The following is a 22,828-nucleotide window of genomic DNA, read 5'->3' on the forward strand; positions in this document are numbered from 1 at the left end:
ATATTGATGGACTACAGCTCCCATCACCCTTGGTCCTGTTGGCTGCTGGGGATGGGAGCCCAACAACATTTGGAGGGCCACAGGGTCCTCATCCCTGCTCTAGAGCCTGCTGACCAGCCACAGGTACTAGGGGAAGATAAGTGTGAAAACCAAACTTAATGAGGAATACAAAGAAGCCCAGAAGCAAAAATTATTATTTGTATTGTTTTGTTTTTTAAAAAAACACCACCACCACCGTTTAGTTCCACAGTGAACTTAAATGTGGGGAGTTTTTGTTTGGAGTTTTTTTAATTCTTCTGTGCAGAAACATTGAAATAAAATGAAAGATGTGAATCTTACGCTGTCCTTGACTCTGTTTTGTGTTTGTGTTACTTCTTAGTCACACCCTTCAAGCATGATAAAGTGAAAGAGAGTCAGCAGTGCCAGTCATATGCTTGGCAGGGGAAGTTCCTCTCACACAGGCTGTTGTGTGAAGGCTCTCTGGATCAGGCCCTGTGTGTGACAAGACGCCAAGGTTTTATAAAGCTGTCATAAAAGACACTCCTACCTTTAGCTTGGCAAAGTGAGAACTTTGGCAGAGGGAATGTTTTCATAATATATTTTCAACAAAACCCTTGGAAGCACTCGTACTTCTTACCTCACCCCCCGGTAACCTCCTCTTCTAACAGTGATGCATCAGCAACAAATTATTTTGGAAGTTTGAAGTTAAAAAAAGAAGAAGAAAAATTCAGATCACTATTGTTGCTTTTACTATGCTGCTTACGACTGAGAAATCAGTTTTTGGGATTAATAACTCCCTCAGTTGCTATGGCCCTACAGTGCAGGTTTGAGGGCTTTTGGGGTATTGTGTGCTGTTGTTTACCTTGCTGAATTACCATAAGTCTTAATTTTTTGCAAACCTTTTGTTTTGAAGCATCTTGTGTTTTTTATCCTGTGTCCTGGGAAGCCACCGGGAAGTTAGTTTGTATCTTGCTGTTGTTATGGAGACCATAGTGATGGGTCTTTGCCAACTCCAGAAATAGAGATGTGTTTTGCGAGTGTGTTTTCTCTCCCCCCCCCTTCCCCTCTTCTGAGTTTTTAAGGAGGGAAACAACAAGGACTGTGTCACTGATAACGTCACAGGATTGTCTTTCTGTTTAGATTTCGGCAAACACCAGTTCTTATTTGTGCTTGGTACGTCTTATGCACTAATGAGCTTTTTCTACCTCTAGGGTTCTTACTTGGTGCATTTTTTAAATAAACTTTAAAAGAGGCAAACCATCTTACAAATGTAGTGAGTTTGCTAAAATAAGGTCCAATGCAGTAGTGTTTTCCTGCCTTCCAGCGTAATTTATAGACTGATCTTTATGCATTTTATGTGTTGTGAGCCACTTTTTTTATAACTTATGAAAGGGTAGATGATGGTGATTTAATGTGTTTATATTGTGCATTTCTTCCAAGTTGGGATTCAAGGCGGCTTACAACATTTAAAAAGCATTGTTTTAAAATACAAAGTAATAAAAACAAACTGGTTAAAAACAATAGTTGAAATACAATAACACACATTTAGAACCAGCTTTAAAATATCAGTTTTCCTGATAGACCAGTTATCAACATCATCTGCACCTAGCTTTCAAAGGTCTGTCTAAACAGGAAGGTCTTAAGGGAGCCAGTCAAACCTCTCTTGGGAGAGAATTCCACAATACGGAGGAGCCACAGAAAAGACTATGTAACTCCACTAGGAGGAAAGGTTACAACATTTGGGGCTTTTTAATTAAGAAAAAAGGTGAGTAAGTGGTGATGGTGGACATGACAGAGGTGTATAAAAAAATTATGTGTGGTGTGGAGAAAGTGGATAGAAGTTTTCCTCCCCCTTTCATAATACTAGAACCTAGTAATGCAGGGATGGGCAATATGTGACACTATAGATACTGTTGGACTTGATTCCCATCAGCCCATACCAGCAAGGACAAAGGAAAGAGATGATAGGAATTGTAGTCCAGAAACACATGAAGGGCCACAAGTTCCCTATTCCTGATCTACATCAACTCACTCATTTTGATGAAGATGTTTTCCTGCCAGAAATATTTTAATTTTAATAAATTGCTTCCCACCAGACAGAGGGGGGATACAACTGTCATTTTATTATGCTATTAAATTTATTACAGTAACAGTTTACATCGCAAGGCACATACTGATGACATACAATCCAGCTTGGGACATTCAATATAACCAAAGCAGCAGCAGCATAAATTAATACAGGTGCATTTATATACAAGTTAAGAGAGGAATGCTTTAGTTTTGTAAAATAAAACTCCAGTTTTAATTTCTCCATACAAAAAGGTAAACATGGTCCCAATTCACACAGTTGCCTAAATAAGTGCCCAAGCCAACCTCTTGCGCAGGTCCCACTTGTTTTAATGTGGCCTGTGCAGCAGAAACACTTGGTGGGTTACTTCCATGTACCAGAAATTGATTTAATACTGTTTTCTTTGGAACAATTAATGACTCCGTGGGTAGGTGTGTTCAGAACAGCAGCATCTGTCAAAAGGCCTAATAAATTGTAATCTCAGCACTGTGTATGTTTAGTCTTCCAGCTAGTTACACCTGTTGTTTTTGCAACAGCAGTAAACATACACGTTTAGTGTCTCTGCCAGCTTTCTAAAATCGAAGTTCAGCACTCATAAAAGAGGCTTTCAAAAGTGAGAGCCTCATTTGTCACTGCCATCCATGTCTCCTGATGCAGAGCTGCAGTGGAGCACAGCTCCTATAGAGTGGTTGCATATAATGAACAGCTCTGTGCCCACTCAATTAAAAACAAATAAAACCCAGTTAAGACACTTCTTAAGAAGTAGTCCTCTATGTGTGGCTACACTAGGCTATGGGAATATTTGCTCCCTGAATGCATTAGCCTGCTATAACAAGCATCTAGCGCGATAGGTAAAAAGATACACCTGTATGGTGGCAAAAATGCATTCCTGTACACTTGCACCTGGAGTGATGGGTGGGTGAACAGCTGGGGGAGCAACACAGGTGGTGAACCCCAGCATATATTTGAACACCAATGTAGCGTGGCAAGGTGACGAATTAACAGTCTTCTGAAATGTCTTGCAGCAGGTGGCAGTGAGCAGAACACTCCACCCCACAGTCAGCACTGGGTGGCTTCACCACCTCAGCTGAGATTGAGCCCCTTCTTAGGACCAGGTACAGAATTAGCAGGGTCATGTGGTGCAGCTGTTGCAGGTCTGTACCACTTCGGTGTGGGTTTCATGTCTGAAGGCTCCTCCGTTTATAAGCACACATCGTGTGAAGCACATAATCCCTGCATATAGATAGCTTATCAGATAAAAGGGTCTTCTGATATGCTATTTTTTTGGAGATAACTATTGCCCCCCCCCCCCAAATCTTTACAGGTAGATACACTTTCCTTCCCTCCCTCTGCAGCAAGTCTAGCAGAACTCCAGAAGACGTGCAGTTCTATACAAGCTCAACACTTGCAAGGGGGGGGGGGGTCAGTAACGTCTCTCTCCCAGGTGTTGAGCAGAGGCCCCATTCAAACCATGAAACTTTGTCTGCATATTAATTTGGCAAAATGCATTGGGTTGGGCTGGGTGAGTTCCCATATTTCTTCAGCTAGGTTGAAAACGGTGAGGTCCCTAGAAGCATATACAACAGGTTCTATTACAGGGGATCACATTGAGAGTGATAACAGTTGTGTCGGCACAGACAGATGGGTTCTAAATATAATCCTAAATCGCGACAGTTGTCCTGACAAGAGGCTTGACTAAACCATGCATGCATTCAGATGGCCCCTTGCCCCACCCACCATGGATGGAGTAACGGATACTCATTCACACTTGAGCGCATCCTCATGTTTCCAAAACAAAAAAAAACCAGTGCAGTGAATTGAAACTCATAAGAGAGCCTGGTGCTAAGGAGTGCAGCCAGTCTTTAGTTTTCAGACGATTGGCGGTCCTAATCTTTTGTCACCACACTTCTGCCTCTTGTCAAAAAAACAATTTTCAGTGGAAATTCAGTTATTTGGGAAGGAGCTTCAAAGCAACAAGAGAGTCAAGGAGCTAGTGATGCCCCCTCCCCACACACACCTCCCACTAACAGCTGTTTAGGCAGCATTCATACAGATGTCACCAAAGGGAATCTCTGTGGCTGTTTCTGGAGTAATGCTTTTTAGAATACGCTGTGGAGGAAGGAGAAAAGAAACAGAATGTTAGGGACATAGCAGGAAACTGGCTTCAGGTGGGACAAGAGCATATCCAAGGAGCAAAGGGTGCCACCGGCGGAGGCTGGTCCACTTGGGCAAGTAGGGCATTGCCCCACCAACCTCGGTCTGTTCTCAGCCTGCCTTCTTAAAACCAGTCCAGGGGATGCAGCTGCCTGATAGCTTCCTCATCCTCCTCAGTCTCAGTGTTGCCCCTTGATAGAACTCAGTAGGGAGGAGGGGTACGGGGACAAAACAAGAGTTAGTTGCCTCTGCATGCCATTGGCTCTGGATGCACCTACTGCTGGGTTCCCTGCCTTCCAGTCCCAGTGGACACCAGCCACCACTAAGGGCACAAGAACAGGAATTTACAGAGCAAATGGCTCCAGGTGACTGATGCCGTGAGCCAGATTTTTTTCTATACTGTATTGCCCCCTGTATCCAAGATCAACCATATTTTTTCTAGGCTGTTTTGGCTGTTTTACCCACAACTAAGTTTTCTTCTCAGAGTTAACACATTGAAAATAATGGACCAAAGTTAGTCATGCCCATTAATTTCAAGGAGTCTTTTCTTGAGTATGACTTGCATAGGATACAATTCCTGTGTTTACCATATGATAGATGTTCAGAGACATAACAGGAGATGTTAGAATATCCCACCAGGCAGGGCAAGAACTAAAAGATGACGTCGGAAAATGCCCAGACGAAACACTGAGTTTGCCATGAATGTTTATTCGATGCCAGCTGTGCTGAGAAGAGTTACTCCTTCCACCCAATCCACAGGCAAGGCCACATTGCTCAGTGCAGTCCTCCCACCCGCTTTCAGTTTATAATCAAGCAGGGACAATGTGCCCTACTCTACATCTCTTATCTTTAAAACTCACTAACTGTAAGGAAACAATTTTTTAAAAGAAAAGATGAAGTGGTAGAGCAGCCTTCATTGGCTTGGTACCCTCTACCTGTTGTCAGACTGCAGTTCCCATCATCCCTGACCACCAGCTGTCTTGGCTGGGTCTCATAGGAACAATAACATCTGGGGGGCAGCAGGTTGGTGAAGACTGAGATATAGAGTTGGATCTAGAGCAGAGCTTTCCAAACTCTGTTGTGACACGTTAGTGTGTTGGCTGCGGTGTGTAGCACAAATGTTCCATGTGCTCCTCCTGGGGCTGGAAAGGGGTTTGTTTTAACCAATGGTTTGCTAGTAAAACTGAATTATTGTGTCACAAATTGATGCATGTCTGAAAAGTGTGTCCCCAACATGAAAAGTTTGGAAAGCTCTGATATAGAGGGTTCACCCCAAGGACTTAGCCTTAGCTATGGAGGAGTGGATACTGGACTAGATGAGCCATTGGTCCGATCCAAAAGTCAGGCTCTTCTTATGGTCACCTACCTCTTTAAGTGTTCCCGGAGTGGTTGCCAAGCGATAAACCATGTAGGTGGGAATGCAAATGAAGGACGAGGTCCCGATACAGTAGCCCAACACCACAGTCCAGTAAGGATAAGTATAGTTGAAGAGGCGGAGTTCTGGGGGACTCGACATGAAGCTGCAAATGATAAACTGGAGAAAAGCCAAACATTTAACTCACAGGAAATGGGGCTCAGGCAGAGGGAGGCATCCCTACAAAGAGACAGCAGGTTGGGAGCTCCATTGAGATGTCACCAATGGGTCTCAGCAATAAAACTTGCTAGCACAGTTGTAAAGCTAAGCAGGGTCTGGTATGGTTTCAGATTGGATTGGGGACTTCCCTGGAGGCGCAGGTTGCAGCCACAGCTAAGGTGTCATTTTTCCATCTCCGCCATATCAAGCAGTTGATACGCCCTGATCCCCTCTCGCCCTGATCTGGCCACAGTGATCCATGCTACGGTCACCTCTAGGCTTGATTATTGTAACTCGCTCTACACGGGGCTGCCCTTGAAGCTGACCCAGAAACTCCAGCAGGTGCAGAATGCCGCGGCGAGGCTCCTTACGGGGTCCTGGCCGCAGGATCACATTCATCCAGTGCTTTACCAGCTGCACTGGCTCCCGGTGGAGTACAGGATCAGGTTTAAGGTGCTGGTTTTGACCTTTAAAGCCTTATGCGGCTTGGGACCCTTGTACCTACGGGACCACCTCTCCTGGTATGCCCCGCGGAGGACCTTAAGGTCCACAAACAACAATATTCTGGAGATCCTGAGCCATAAGGTGGCTAGATTGGCCTCTACTAGGGCCAGGGCCTTTTCAGTATTGGCCCCAACTTGGTGGAACGCTCTTTCACAGGAGACCAGGGCCCTGTGGGATTTGTCATCTTTCCGCAGGGCCTGCAAGACAGAGCTGTTCCGCCTGGCCTTTGGGCTGGACTTAGTCTGACCCCTGTGTTTTCCTCCCTCATGGCTTGGATTGATGGACTACTTAAAATGAGGCTGCATTTTAAATTTTAATATTGTATTTTAATCTGTATTTTAATTAATTGCTTTTTATGTTTTATTGTAATTTTATTGGTGTTAGCCGCCCTGAGCCCGGTTTTGACTGGGGAGGGCGGGGTATAAATAAAAATTTATTATTATTATTATTATTATTATTATTATTATTATTATTATATGTTGATATTCATGCACTGCAGTGGGTTGAACTAGATGACCCTTGTGGGTGCTTCTAATTCTATGATTCTGATTAGGGCTGCTGGATCTGGCTGTGGGGGCACAAGCCCCACTGGAAGAAGCAAGAGGCATGCAAATGTGACCATTTTACCCACTGTTGCTTATATGCAATATTTGGGGATAAAAAAGTGTATTGCAAATCAGAGCTGTATGTCAAAGAAGCAGAGGGGAGATGGGAAGAATGGGCTTCCTTTCAAGGGTTAAGAGAATAGGTATAGATCAGGCTGGCCTCCCTGCATTATTTTATTTTGAAATATTTATATTCCTCTTTTCTGGATAATGCCCATCCAAAGTGGCTTACAATAATACAAGATTTTTTTAGCCACTTTTTGCCATCAATTTTTGCCACTAAACCTCTCCTTTCTTGCCGGCTGCTGAGTGCTGACTTCACTGGAAAGGCTGGCTGACTCTATTTAGGAACGGGATTAAGCCTTCATTTAATAGTGCCAGAAATAGTTCTGCCAGAGGCAGGGGCTCCTACTTACGCCCTTTAATTTTAATCTTATTTTTTTGCAAAGGATGCCATCTACTTTTGTTAAAGTTTATCTAGGTGTCTCCTGAAGGTGTGAGTTAGTTTTTATGGTCCTCCAACTCACCCCCATTCCCACTTTGTATTAGATTTTTAAAAATGCATTTGTTCAGAGAAATTAGTTCTCTCTCTTAAAAAAAACTACTTAAAATAATTGCACAATTAGTGCTTTAATGTAATTTCCTGAAACTAGTTAATGACCCGAAAGAGCAATAGTCCAGAGAACAATAGGGAACAGTCAGGACACGACTACTACACGTAGGGCCAGCCCTACTATTAGTTAGAAGGAGGTGGATGCCTTGGTCAGCTGATTTTGAGCTATGAACAGGCAGCAAATTGAATCATAGAATTATTGAACTGTAGAGTTAGAAGGGACCACAACGGTCATCTAGTCCAACCCCCTGCGGTGCGGGAATCTTTTTACCCAATATGGGGCACAAACTGATGACCCTTAGATGAAGAGTCTATTGCTCAACCGACTGAGCTATCCCACGAGCTATTCCCACTTACTGTGGTATTTTTACTGCTAAGGACAGGAAGCAGCGCTTGTAGATAGTAATGCCTCAGGTGCCAAAATAACTTGACTGGCCTTGGGCACCATGCACCTTGACTTGGAAGTGGGCAGTGGAGGGGCATAGGTGCCATTTGCTGCTTTATCTTAAGTAGCAACATGTTTTGAGCAGGCTCTGCCCGAACAAGTGAAGGAACAGATATCATATAGCAAACCTGTACCAGAGGCAGTTACTTTGCCAAGTCAGCGGTAGGGTCAGAGAGAAGTGCCATAAAGTCAGTGGTAGAGCATCTGCTTTGCATCCAAAAGGTTCCAGGTTCAATCTCCAGTGGCATCTCCAGGTAGGGCTGGGAATGTCCTCTGCCTTAAACCCTGGAAGGCCACTGCCAGTCCGTGTAGGCAGTACTAAGCTAGATGGCCCAGTGGTGTGACTCAGTGTAAGGCTGTGTCCATAGAGGCTGTTGTGCAGGACAGGGGTCTCTTTAATATTTTACTTTTATGATGCAAACACACTGTGGAGAAACTTCTTATTACATGTTGGGCTGGACAGACGGACTCACCAGGAGGAAAAGTGGGCTGATGGCTACCCAGGAGATTCTCCAGAACCATCCAGGGCTGAATCCAAGCATCTCCTTCACGTCACTGCAAAACTGGCTGACACCTGCAAAATTAACATAGGGTGAGGCCCAAGTTACTCACGTGTTGCTATGAATTAGGTTCGGCAGAATAAAAAAGTGAAGTGTGATTGCTTTGATTGCACCAGCTTAGGTTTTCACACAGTAGTATGCAGGCTGTCAAGCTTCACAGCACCCTGCTGCCATTAGTCCTAACCTAAGTTCTGTGAAATGTCAGAGCTCATGTGCATCCACACTAACCTAAGCTGTACAGAGTCATAAGTGTGAGAGATTAGCAGCCAAACCTAACAAATGCATATTCTTGCTAGTCAGCATGAGAAGGGGCTAAGTCCCCAGAGCTGTATTGCTGATTGGCAAATACTCAGACCATAGAAATACAATTGGTAGAGAGGCGCTGTGTGATGTCATTTCTCCTCCTGTCCTGGAGAGGAAGACATATATAGTACTTCAAATATCTGTCACATGGAAGATGGAGCAAGCTTGTTTTTTTCCTGCTCCAGAGGCTAGGATTTGGACCAATGGCTTCAAGTTACAAGAAAGGAGATTCCAGCTACAATCTGGAAGAACTTTCTGACAGCAAGAGCTGTTTGACAGTGGAACAGACTCCCTCAGGAGGTTCGGGGCCTTCCTTCCTTGGAGGTTTTTGAGGAAAGGTTGGATAGCCATCTATCATGGATGCTTTAGCTGAGATTCCTGCATGACCCTCAGGATTCCTTCCAGCTCTACAATTCTATAATGGAATAGAATCAGTTCTGTGATTCCATGATTCTGTGAATTACAGAAACCTAAATTGCTGGTTATGTGCCTTGAATACTTCCTGCAAAATACTGACAGTCTGGAGGCAACCACAGGGGGCCTGGTGTATGGATCTGGCCCCACTGGCTGCCTTTTGAGGAACAAAGCAGTGAAATGTATGTGTCTTCCCTTTCTAAACCCTGTCTTACATTCAAAGCAATAAGCTGCATTATACTCCACTCACTATAAGGCTAACAATAGCTACTAGCCACAATGGCTGTGCTCTGTTTCCACGGTTGTGGGCAGCAAATAACAGTTGCTGGAAACCACGGGAGGGGAAAGCTTTGCTATTGTGCTCAGGTCCTCATTGAGGGCATCTGGATGGCCATGGTGAAAACAGGAGGCAAGACTAGAGGAGCCTTTGGCCTGATCCAGCTGCCTCTTTATGTTCTTATGCTCATTCAGAAGTGATTAAGTGTAACTAGGATGGGTGCTCTCTCAGATACACATTTGCATGAGCACAGGAGTCTCATCAGCAAATGCACCGGCATGCAGCTATCCTCACCGTAAAACCAAGCCACTGCAATGGATTCCAGGAACACCACGGCTATCACAGCTGGGCCCGTGGCATATTCTTCAAGCAGCTTTACGACATATGCACCACCCTAGAGCAAGAGAGAGAAAGATCATGGGAAACAACAGGTTCGCTTCCAGTTCCCAGAAGGCAAAGCTTGCTTGTACAGAGCTCATTATCTCATTGGAGAGTAAGCAGAAGCCTGTAATGTACTTTAATCTGATGCTCCCTTCAGTACCGGTGCAACCTGACTAATCCTGAACAGTGTAAATGACCCAGTTTCTCCAACTTCCCTTCCTTTGCCTCACACAATACAGCAACCATGCAGATAAGAAAAGGCTGAGTGGAATGTGTGCGCAATCCAGTAGGGAATTGATGCCTCTCTGTTTCCTCCCTGGTGAGAACATTGAAAGGGCAATGACTGACAGTAAAGCTGAGGGCAGACCCTATTCTTTCCCCCCTTGGGAGTCAGACTTTCCCAAAAGAGGAAGGGAATTGTGCCTCTAGCAGGAACTGGGACTCCTGTTTTGCATTCCAAATCAAGGAGCAATAGCAGATAAAACAGTGTGTGATACAAGTTTCTCATGAAACGTTCCATCTATGCTTGGTACCGTGTTTCCCCCTTTTTAAGACACCGTCTTATTACTTTTTTTTCTCAAAAAACCACAGGGTGGCTTATTTTTGGTGGCATGTCTTACTGGTATTTTTATTACGAGTCTGAGGGAAGGGAGGTGTGCAGCCCTCTCTCCCCGGCCCTGGGATGTTCGCGAAGGGCTGCTCTCTCTCTCCTCCAAGGTGGGGACTCACTTAATAGCAATCTGCTACACTGGAGCTTCTTAAATCTAAACCAGTATAATGGAATCTATCTGTGTGATACAGTCCTAGCAGTAGCCTATACCTAAAGCAAGCAAGGATCTCTACCAGCCAGCTGCCCAAGACTTAAGTTCCAACAGTCTGATGTTCCAACAATGTAGCACTTTGTAGTCACTGATAGCAAAGAAGCTACCTGCTGAGAACAAAGAAGCCAGCTAAGCAGCAATTAAGATTGCTGACTTGGTAAATGGTAGCAATTGAGAAGCAATTGAGTCAGCGAGGTGAGGAAGCACGTGTTGTTAGGACCGGCAGTTTAACTTTTGTGTAGAGCAGCGTTTAGCAGCTCCGTTTAGCAGCTCGCACACAGCGAAGGAAAAAGTCCTTAATAAATAAAAAAAAGTCCCCAAGGCAAGGACTGCGATCCAAACTACTTACAAATCCTTAAAGGGGCAGCTCCACAGACAACCAAGCAGCATAAGGTAGAAAGAAAACTGCAGCAGGCTTTTTAAAAGGCTGCCTTATGCCTTCGGTAAAAGCAAGGAAACAACAATCAGACATGGGAGATTCCCGTTAAGAGGAAATCAACGTGCATTGAATGGAAAGGTGGGGGGAAGCGAGAGGTGGGCTGTGTGTGTGTGTGTGTGTGTGAGAGAGAGAGAGAGAGAGAGAGAGAGAGAGACACGCAGGGGGGGGGGAGACAGACGCGCGCACGGAGGTCTCTCCCTAAAAGGGAAAACAGCCTTTGCATTCTTCAATCGCCCCTCTTTTCTTCCTCGTGCCTTCATCTCCTCCCCACCCCACTTTTCTCCCCTTCACCAAGTAGAGCTTACACAGCTTGGCTAAAAAATATTTTTGGATCCTTTTATTAAAAAAAATGCTCTCAGAAACGGGAAAGGGAAATCACGAGGCTTTGGCAGCCAGCAGCTACGGCTGTTCGGTGCATTTTTACAAGCTTTTAAAGGAAATACGTGTCTGTGGAACGACAGCAAAATGGGGAGAGATTTTTAGGGGGGGGGAGTTGGCTGGCGGGAGGGGGGTTATTGCTAGTGGGTGAAGGGTCTATCAGTATGTCTTATTTTCGGGGTATGGCTTGTATCGCGCAATTGCTTAGAAATCCTGCTATGGCTTATATTATGCCTACGTCTTAAAAAGGGGGAAAGACGGTAGTAACACCTCCCCTGTCAGATTATTCACTATCTCTAGTTCATCTTGGCGTCTCATCCAATCTGTTGACATCATAGCGCCACAACATGCAATTTGAGACACCCCATACCTTTTGGGAAACTGTGTTATGTAGCACTGGGAGGGCTTTTCAACACTCCCCACCCCCAAATGGCTCAAACATTATTGCCACTTAACGCAGCTCTTGCTGATTTGCAACGTTTTGAAACAACACATTCAGTTTTAAAAACAGCTCTGATCAAGGCTGCATGGAAAAGCATTTGGAATCTGAATCAAAATCATTCAGAACCCGTGGAAAGAAATCTAACAAGGAGATCCCTTGCAGGGTTGTAGAGAACAGCACCAATCTTGGATTGCATCCGATTGTTTGCAGTCCAAGAGCTGCACTCCAGCATCCTCTGTGGCATTAAAGGGAAGCCGGAAATCCAAATTGCACACCAAACGCACACACACACTCTTCACCCTACTGAATGGCTTGACTGGCCACAGAAAGGTGAGCTACTCACAAAGGTCAGCGTCGGCATTGCACCCAAGAAGCAGATCACAATGAAACCCAGCACAAACAGCTCCCGGCGCTTGCTCCAGATGTGCGGGAATTCATCCAGGACAGCAGTGATCACCCCTTCTAGGCCTGCAAACTGGGGAAAGCACACAGAGGAATCAATGAAGGAAAGGCAGATGCCTTCTTCCCCAGAACTCTTAGAGCTTGCAAAGCGATCCGAACAATTCTGTGTTTGTGCTTAGTGAACTGAACCTGTTTTCAGGCTGATGGAATAACCCCGCTGCCTGATGCTAAGGGCCAGACCAGGCAGCTCACATTCTGCCCATACCTCGGAGGCTACGACCTGATTTTGCCTGCCTCCTCTCAAGTGGAAGGATGCAGTTCCTTGGTGTAGACCAGTCACCCCCAGCCTGATGCTCTCCAGATGTTTGGGGAACCTCCCACCAGACCCATCTAGAACGCCAAGTAAGACCCTGGCAACACAGGACTACAGGGACGTAGTCCAAAATGGCTTCACTGACTGAGGACATCAAGTTCAGGAAAGCTGCTCTAGATTCCGCCCCAGAGGAAGTGGGGAAAACATTGTTTTCTTACTAGCTGGTCAAGTGTCAGCATTCCAGCACGGACGCCAACTGAGGTTATCCAAAAAGATAATATTTCCATTCTTCAGATTTGGTTTGGCTAAGTGTGGACTAAGTCTGCAATAACACACACAGAACCTTCCCTTCTACTGCTCCATTACTCACTGTGCTGTCCAGTCCCAGGGTGATCAACATCAGGAAGAATATAATGGCAAAGAAGGTGGAGGCAGGCATGTTTGCGATGGCCTCTGCATAGGTGATGAAGAGGAGGCTGGGTCCTGTCAGTCAATGAGATAACAGTCCATGACTTATTCTGCTTCCTCCAGAGTTTATTCCCACCCCCCTTCCCAGTTTGTAACACAGTGGCTAATGTCAATATAAGTTAACACAGAAGCCATATAGCAGATAAGAGAAAAACAAATCAGAAAAGTTGATTATCAGCAGCATAAATAACCAGCCACTCCTTTCAGAGCCAGTTCAGCTGTGATGGTACCTCCTCGCCACCATGCTTTAATCTGGCATCTCAAACTCATTAGGAAGGGAGCAAATCTGATCTCCTGTGACAGGGAGTTCCACAGCCCTGACATCATACTCTCCTATATTCCCACCAGTTACAACTCTAATGGTGGCAGGCATAAAGAGCCGCCTCCTCCAAAGGTCACCAGTCAAGGGTATCGAATGTGGTGTCTTCTGGATGGGAGTTGGAGTACTACATAGGAAGAGCCTGCTGGATTAGGCCAATGGCTTGTCTAGGCCAGTATCCTGTTAGGAACATGGGAGGCTGCCTTAGACCAAGACAGACTTTTAGTCTATCTAGGTCAGTATTGTCCAAGCTCACTGGCAGTAGCTCTTCAGGGTTTCGGACAAGGAGCCTTTCCCAGCCCTATGTAAAGGAAGTTGAACCTGGAGCTTCTGCATGTAAGGCTCCTGCTGAGCTATGCTGGTTCCCCACTGTTCTCATGGTGGCCAACCAGATGCCCTAAATGGGAAGCCCAGAAGCCCTACAACATCTATTCTAGAGGGCACCATGTTTACTACCCATGAGTGGTCAGACAGGTTGGTGTAGAAGGAGACAGTGCTTCTCATTATGTTTAGGACCTAGCCCATTTCAGACTTTAAAGCTAACTGCAGCTCAGATGCTGTCCAGGAGCCAAATCAGCTGGCACCAGCCATAGAGCTGCATCCTCCCCAAATTTTTATTATTTTTGTTAATTTTAGGCGGCTATATACCCCACCCTTAAACAATTCCCCAGGACAGCTTACATTATCAAAATACAATAAACAATAAAAATGCGATAAAATATAAACTGGCTCTGGTTGGGATTCCAGCTGACGCAGTTTGGACCAGGAGAAGTTTCCAGACACTTCAAAGGCAGCCCCACTTAGAGCATGTTACAGTGATCCAACCTTTATGTAACTAAGGCATGTGTGATCATGGCCAGTGGCTATACTCTTGCCAGCAAAAGCATTGTCCAGAGCCAAGCTGATTGGCTCTGGGCAACGCTCTTGACCCTGTGGGTCCCTGTAAGGAGCTTGCTGCAGCAAGTGAGCCGGGAATCCTGGGCAGCACTATCTCAGTGTGGCATCAGGCTCTAGCAGGATGGAAGGGAGCGGCTTTGTCCCCCTGGCTTGATGAATTGTATTTCGTTTCATCTTGAGGGCCTTCAATCCTTCATCCAGTCCCAAACATCCCTTTCAAGCAGGCAGTTGGCAGGGCTCTTAAGGGCAAAAGTTCATAGATCGGAGAGTATCCCATGCCTTGCCAATGGCAGGCACCAGAGATCTGTATATTTTTCAAGGAGGATGCTACCCATAATCACTAAATGGAACCTTCATGATTTGAAGCCAGGCCAAACAAACTAGAAATAGCACTCCAGACTTTATTCTGAAACAGCAAGGCAACCCCTGTGTTCCAGTCTCTCTGACCTCACATTCCAAACAGAGGCTTTTCCAGCTTGGTCTCAAAGACTTCCAACCAAGGAGAGATCCCTACTTCATTGGAAGCTGGCTGATATGCCAAGTCAGAACCCCCCTGGTCCATCTAGCTCAGTATCACCTATGCTAGCTTTCCCTGACCTGAGTAACACAGGATATTGACAAGCTGGAACATGTGCAGAGGAGGGAAACCAGGATGACAAAGGGTATGGATACCAAGCCTTATGAGGAACGGTTGAGGAAGTTTGATCTGTTTAGTTTGAAGAAGAGAAGACCGAGAAGTGATATGATAACTACTTCAAGCTTGTTTCCTGCTGCTCCAGAGGGTAGGACCTGAACCAATGGATTCAGATTCTATCTAAACATTAAGAGTAATTTTCTGGTGGTAAGAGCTGAACAACAGTGGAATGGGCTTCTCTGAAGGTGGTGGACTCTCCTTCCCTGGGGGTTTTAATCAGAGGTTGGATGACCATCTGTCAGGGATTCTTTAGCTGTGATTCCTACACTGCAGGGGGCTGGACTAGATGACTCTAAGGGTCCCTTCCAGCTCTTCTGTGATTCTGATTCTGATTTGCCTTCCAGAAGTTGCTGAATTATTACTACCACCATCCCTGACCACTGGCCATGCTGGCTGGGGCTAATGGGAATCAGAATTCTGCAACATCTGGAGATGTTCCCTTTTGGGGAAGGATTTTAGGCAACACTGAGGCTTTTAGCCCTACCTGGAGTTGCTAGGAATTGAACCTGGAACATTTTTTTCAAGTGAAGCCAAACATTGTAATGTGAGAATTAAGTAGCTCTTGACTAAACACACTGAGCTGCTTTAGGAATGTGTCTTCTTATGCCTTCAAGTCAAGTTTGCCAGCATCCTGCATGTGTGGCTAGACCAGGCATCCCCAAACTTCGGCCCTCCAGATGTTTTGGACTACAATTCCCATCTTCCCTGACTACTGGTCCTGTTAGCTAGGGATCATGGGAGTTGTAGGCCAAAACATCTGGAGGGCCACAGTTTGGGGATGCCTGGGCTAGACACTGTCAAAATTAGTCAGCCAAGGAAGTGTTCGAGGAATTCTTCAATGGGGCCATTGAACCCAGTTGCCTAATGATGAACCCAGTTGCACACTGAAACATGTTTCATGGGAACTCGGGAAGCTAGCCGCCTTATGCCGGATCAGACTATTAGATACCTAGCTCACTACTATGACTAGCAGGGTCTCAGGGAGAAAAAGGTCTTCCCCCATCACTTGCATCCTAAAATTACTTCTTCAGAAGGGGATTGGAGATGCCAGGGATGGAACCTTGCTCACTGGTTCCAGCCCTTCCTCAACTGGCTGTCGAGACACAGTGGTGCCTGGTGTTCTCTTGTTTTAAAAGGGGCTGTGCAGAGTTTATTAGGATGCAAAAGATCCTCTGCAGGACTGCTTGCATCAGAATGCAGGAACCTACTGAGCCAGACCATTGGTTCATCTTGCTCAGTATTGTCTACACTGACCGGTAGTGGCTCTGCAAGATTTTAGGCAGGGAATATTTCCCAGCTCTGCCTGGAGATACCATTGCAGATTGAACCTGGGACTTTCTGCGTCCCCGTGGGCTACAGCCTTCCCACCGTCACAGGGAAGGTAGTGAGAGTATAAAAGGAAAGGATTGGAAAGAATTCTTTGTCTGCATTGCACTTCCCAAACCAGTATGTCAAACTGAAAAGTAGCTATCCTTTGAATTCACACTTCTCCAAATATTGCAGTGCAGTTCTCCAGACAAAAAAAAATGTTTACCAAAGAAAGTATATGTTAGAGGAAGAAATCTTACTTGTATAGAAACAATGTACAAAAATTACTTGTAAAAATAAATCTGTTTGGGGAGATTGCTTACATAAACATATTACAGAAAATTGCAAACAAACGTACATTAGGAGAAATTTTCAGGTGCACTTAAAAAAACACCCCAACCCCAACCATACTGCAAACTGCTGCAGAAATGGGGCAAACGGAACGTAAGACTGGAAAAATGAGAAACTGAGATTGGCCACATTTGCCCATCCTTGGTTGCTTACCTGTGTCTCGGGCCACATCTGCCACCTCTTGGTTCCTCATCTCAGCCATGTACCCAAGCACAGTGAAGATGACGAACCCAGACACAAAACTGGTTAGGCAGTTCACAGTGCTGGTGACTAGAGCGTCCCTGTAATTGAAACACACATGCCCCCTTGAGAACCAGGACATGCTTGTGATACACAGACACACATACCCCATACACAAATTCTCCTTGTACTCTCCAGCTGGTCTGATTTGGAGTGTAAATCGTTAGAACGGTGTGTAAACCATTGGTATGTTTATTAGAGTCTTCCACAATGACAATTTGAGGGGCGCCCCCCCACTTCCCAGTAATCATCCTCCTTGAGAAAACTCACTGGTAGCAATTGTTATGGAACTTGTTGTAGCTTGCAAAGGCTAGGAGGACCCCAAATCCTGGGCCAAGAGAGAAGAAGATCTGAGCAGCTGCATCAATCCACACCTAAAAAGAAAAGAATCAACAGACACAGCTCACTAAAAAGGGTATCAGTAAAAGCAGAGTTGTTCTGGGAAGCTACTACCGTATGCAAGGAGTGAGCGCTTTCAGTTTCCAGTTTGTGTTTTGAGCCCTGTACTTTTAAGAGTTTCAGGTTAAGAATTTACAATGGCGACTCATGCTGGAACTGAGGAAGCTATCAGTCAGGTACAGGCAGGTACAACTGCTTTGTAGCAGAGGCAATGGAGTTGAGGTTGAAGACCTAGCAGGGCAACACCAGTCACAGTGGCATGCCACTCCATGGGTTCCCCACAGTAGATCCACTAAGGCCCTCCCCCACAGCTAGCCATCTAATCTACTGGCCATCACTGCATCTTGTGACAGTGAGTTCCATAGCTTTATAATGTGATATTTGGAGTTATATTGGGGGAGAAGGTTAGCCTGTCTTGATTCTCCTGCCACTTAATTTCATGGAGTGACTCCTAGTTACCTCTCTATCCAATTTCTCTGCATCATACTATAGTATTACAAACATCCATCAATTCTCTCCTTAATTACCTTTTTTCTTTTCTGGTTAAAAAAAAATAAAAAACCCTATAGCCTTCCTTTATAGAGAAAATGTTCTGGATCCATGATAATCTTGTGGCTATTTTCTGCACATTTGTACTGAGTCAGACCAGTGGTTCATAGCAGATGGCGTTGCACTCTAGTGTTTTCAACACAAGACATTTTCAGCTCTACCTGGAGATGCTGAAGATTGAATATGGGACCCTTTGCACTCAAAGCAGATACTCTACCACTGAGCTGTGACTTTTTCCTACCGGTAGTTCTCTCAATATCCTTTTTGAGATGAGATGACCACAACTGTACACTATATTTCAAGTTCGCCCACCCCATAGATTTATTCAAGTGCATTACACCAGACTTATTTTCAGTTCTTTCTTAATACAGTAGCACTTAGGATGGAATTTGCTATACTGTTTTTACAGCTGCCACACACTGGGTTGACATCTCTGAGCTGTCCTCCCATCACCCCAAGATCAGTTTCCGAGATCTTATCTCCTGTTTTCTCCAGAACAAACCAGTTCCTTTTTATTCTCCAGACTCAAAGCTGAGCACTGCCCAACTTTGTAGATCGTTCCTGCCCCAGGAGCCACCACATGAAAGCTTTGTGGCCATATATCAACAGCACAGAGATCGCAATCTGGCCTCGCTCATCGCTTCAGAAACATCCAATACAATGCTAACACCCTTTATTACTTTTAGGGGAGGCAACGGGGCCTTATTGGAGATGTGGCTTTATCAGAGAATGATGTGTCTTCATTTCCTCTTCATTGAACTCTCTCCTATCAACCGGGAGCCCGCTGGCTGGCGAATATTAGAACCTGTAATCTCAATAGTAGCTGTATTTATTACTTAGAGGGCCAAAATCTCCCCCAACCTCATCTGAGTCTTTCATAACTATTCAGGGGGAAATGACATTTGCATCTGCTATACAGAATGCAGTGCCTGGTGGCTTGAGGGGGCAACGTACTGCCAGCATATAACACATCCTGCTTGCGAGGATTTGCACTGGCTGTCAATTTGCTACTAACATAAGACCCTATACAGCTCAGGAACAGGATACTTGAGAGACTGTCTTATTATCCCTTATACACTCAGCAGACAGTCTGCAGAAAAGCTTCTTCTGCAAGTTCCATTTATCCTGTTTTCCAGCTGTTTCCAAAAAATACAGGTAGTGGGTACTTCTTGTATCTCGACAGGAACACTATACCATAGAGCTGGAGCAAGCATTCTACCAGCCTTGCTCCAAGTAGCTGCAGAGCAGGCTTTGGTGAACCTTGGAACTTACACAGGGCCAAAGAGCACACTCCCCAAGCATTACCCTCTGAAAACAACCAAGTAGGGTCATTCGGGATGACAGCGGGAAACGGCTTTAAAAACGGGGGTTTCCCGGGGAAAATGGGAGACTTGGCAGCTATGCACAAAGTGGTGCCACCCACTGCCTGACTCAGACAGCTGTTCCAGAAGGATACCATGGTTGAAATTCCATGGTATTGAAAGCTGCTGGAAGGTTGAGAATTAACAGGGATACAAGAGTGCCTGGATCCGGTCTGCAGCCACCCACTCAAGAACCTTGCTCAAGAAGGAGAAAGTGGCAACTGACCAGTAATTACCTAGATTTTAACTTAGGTTGGGAGAAGGCTGAGCCCGACAGAGCACCTGGTTCACCCCCCACCCCCAAATCCAGTATATTACTCTGCATTTGCCACAGGACTTTTAAGGTAGCCAATCGATTCATCTGATTTGTTGCACCCGCCTCCCCCCTGCTTACCTCAGTAGCAAAAAGCTTATCCCATTCGGGCTTCAGGTAGTAGACCACCCCTCTCCAGGCCCCAGGCAAGGTAGCGCCCCGTATTAAGAGGACAAAGAGTATGACATAAGGGAATGTGGCTGTCACCCACACAACCTGTTTGGAGAGGAAATCAAGAGTGAGGACTCGTCTGAGGTAAACCACTAGCACAAAGGACGAAAACTTTGCTCTGAATTAGCAGCAATATTAATTTATTAAATTGATAGCCCACTCTCCACCGCAACTCAAAACATGCCCACGGTGCCTAGCAACATCAAATCCAACAAGGCCATATCTAAAAACAGTAATTAAAATGAAAGTTTTAATATCTACAGTGCCTGAATGTCCCTATCTCTTTCCCAAGACACAGCCAAATAAAAACAACCACCAGCATTTTAGTACAAATTTATCCTAATGTATACATTTTTAGCAAATATATACATTTTTGCAAAGCAAATGTTACATGTTTTTGTGTGCTAGTTTAAACTATTCTTTATGCACATTTTACCGTAGAATATGCATCTCTGTACACTTTAGTTGACTGGAGAACTGCCTTGCAAAATTTGGAGATGTGCAAATGTAATAGAATTCCCCCCCATCCCTAGTTTCGGGGGGGGGGGTCTCTTCTGCCAGCTCCATGAACTATTCCATCCTGTGCCAAAGCCCTGTCTCTTCCTGCCCCAAGGAGGTGGCACAGACTCCCCTGAGTCTGAACTTCCTTCCTCTTCACCTGCTCCCATAGGACAGGTGGGGTTTCCTGGCCTAGTGGTGCCTTGCCTGCTGCCTCATATTTGGGAGGCTTGTGGCGTCTGCACCCCTGACACTGACAAATCTTCTGTATAGAAAAGGCCTTCCTTAACACACAGCCAGAAGGAAGGATGGCGGCATCCTCACTGGGTGCTAGCCAAGATCACAGGAGGCCACCAACTTGGGTAACTTCAGAATACTCTCATATCATTCCAGCTGCTTCTCAAGCCAGTCAGGAACATGAAAAGTGTCCTCCCTCTTTTTTGGTGGTAGAAGTAGGGAACCTTTTTCAGCTTGAGGGCCACATTCCCAACCTTCCAGGGGCCAAATGCCAAGTTTGGGCCAGACCAGAGGTAAAAACGGATGGGACACTTACTGTGTTTGGTAATCTGTATCCCAGCTATGCAAAAGCCAGAAGTTTCTACAAACACACATGCACATACCATCTCTCCAGTCTCTATCCAGGCAAGCTAGAGACATTCTCATATGTCAAGAACACATTCAAGTCAGCTAAATGCACTTGAGAAGGGGACAGGGCAGGGCTGGTGAGGGTGCGGTCTGGGAAAACCCCTAAGGCACTAAGGAATGGAGAAGCCTGGTGGGCCACATGAGCCTCCCCCCCCCCCCGCTCCCGTCTTCAGATTCAGCATCCCTTTCCATCCCTGTCTACCAGATACAATCCGGCCTAGCTCCTCCTGCTGCTGGCCTTGCTCTTCACCTTTCCAGATGTTTTGACTCCTTTCCAGATGCTGAAGTACACAATGGTGAAGATAAGCATCAAGCAGAGGACCAGCTGCCAGCTGATTCCTCCAAGGTCATCCAGCCCCTTGGACCTGTGCACTTGGAGAATGTAGCGGCTGAAATGGAAAGGAAACGGGATCGTTTGGGATGCAGACTTTCTAAAGGGGTCATTTTCAAGTGGGTGACGTTTGCTTAAAGTCCATGAATCCTGAGGGTGGGATGGAGTGGGGTTTGCTACTGGGAACTTGCCATCAAGGTGACTGTTGGATGGATGCAAGCCAAACAAACGGGAAGTCAGGAACAGGGTAGCCTTGCAATGTTGTTGGACAGCAACTTCCACCATCCCCCTGACCATTGGCCATGCTGGCTGCTGATGGGAATTGGAGCCCAACATTGTCTGGAGGGAATCACATTGGCTTCCCCTCATTTAAAGATTTGCTCCTGGATAAGAGTGGGGGAGAAGGAAGAACAGCTTAGAGCTGGCTACCTCATGTCCAATTTATGCCAGTGCTGTTCAGAAAGTGGCAGTTATTTATTTCAGTTAGTTTTTTAACAAAAAATGTTTTGGATTTCCTTTCCTTGGCAATCAAAACAATGTACATACATCTTGAGCCAGGCCTGTTTACAGCAGTTTCGAGGAATCGGCTAACATCAGTTGGTGGCGTGGTCCTAACTTCTGACAATTTCGGCACACATTTCCCCCGTTGATTAAAATGGGAGATGCCACTTCATTCTTATACCCCCGAAAGGGGTTCCTTTATACACTACTGTATAACTATTAAGAATAACCTATTCTCAGTGAAGCATACTTTTTATGGCCCAGATCGCATGTAACATTAAACCGTGGTTCATTAAACATGTTCAGACCCTGCCCAGTACCTTAACTGTGGTTTGTTTACTGTCAACAAACTGTGACTTGAAGCCATGGTTTACTGTTGGCTTCTAAAACTTTAGTTATTTTAACTATGGCTTGGTGCTACTTGTGAAAACAGCACCCTTGGCTTTTTTGGCTACCCCACCCCAGATACTTCACATTCTAATGAGGCAAGAGTAGCTGGAAAAGAGAAGAAGCTTTGGAGAAATAAGTCATACCTAGTTTGATCATCTGTAGGACAAATTGTTCTTAATTCATGGTTTGATAAATGAACAATGACATAGTGTTAAATGTGAACCAGGCCTGTGTGTTTCTGCACGTGTCACAATTCTAAGGAGGCTTTCTGTTTGGGAGGGGCTACACTCAGAATAGTAACTCATGCAGAGATACAGTGGGCAGCTTTCTCTGTGAGGGTAGACAATTCTTTTGCTTTTCTATATCAGGAGTGACGGTTTGCTCAGTGCAGAACTTTGACAGAATTATCCATGCCACGAGCAGAGGCGGTATGGACGGAGGTGAGAACAGAACGGGGAGTCATCCAGAGATCCAGAATACACCCTCCTCTGTTCATGGATGCTTTGGGCACTTAGGAACCTTGTGTTTCACACAGCTCTAGCAGATCTCTTGCAGCACCCTTGTGTGCTTTGGCACCTAGTTAGGGAATGACCAAGGTTGGTGTTGCAGAGGGCTTCAGAGGTGGTTGCAAGCATAAAGAATGAACCACTAACCCTCACTGATGCTCATGAAAAGCAGTTGCTAACTAGGAGACCTGAGCC

General features: G+C 45.4%; 1 protein-coding gene across 4 annotated transcripts in view; it reads right to left on the reverse strand.

Annotated features, from left to right (window-relative positions):
- Positions 1-2,027: 2,027 nt before the first annotated feature.
- Positions 2,028-22,828, reverse strand: part of SLC6A4 (solute carrier family 6 member 4) — a 37,267-nt gene continuing 16,466 nt past the window's right edge. For all 4 annotated transcript variants that reach the window (XM_035138944.2, XM_035138946.2, XM_035138943.2 and 1 more), the window contains 10 exons: positions 21,156-21,294; positions 19,673-19,807; positions 17,240-17,343; positions 16,883-17,010; positions 13,063-13,175; positions 12,321-12,452; positions 9,811-9,910; positions 8,436-8,536; positions 5,589-5,756; positions 2,028-4,177 (listed from right to left, as the gene is read on the reverse strand). In XM_035138944.2, the coding sequence (XP_034994835.1) occupies positions 4,103-4,177; positions 5,589-5,756; positions 8,436-8,536; positions 9,811-9,910; positions 12,321-12,452; positions 13,063-13,175; positions 16,883-17,010; positions 17,240-17,343; positions 19,673-19,807; positions 21,156-21,294 (1,195 nt within the window). In that variant the 3' untranslated portion in view covers positions 2,028-4,102. The remainder of the gene's footprint in view (positions 4,178-5,588; positions 5,757-8,435; positions 8,537-9,810; positions 9,911-12,320; positions 12,453-13,062; positions 13,176-16,882; positions 17,011-17,239; positions 17,344-19,672; positions 19,808-21,155; positions 21,295-22,828) is intronic.

This window comes from Zootoca vivipara, chromosome 15 (genome assembly GCF_963506605.1).
Source record: "Zootoca vivipara chromosome 15, rZooViv1.1, whole genome shotgun sequence".
Taxonomy (NCBI): Eukaryota; Metazoa; Chordata; class Lepidosauria; order Squamata; family Lacertidae; genus Zootoca; species Zootoca vivipara.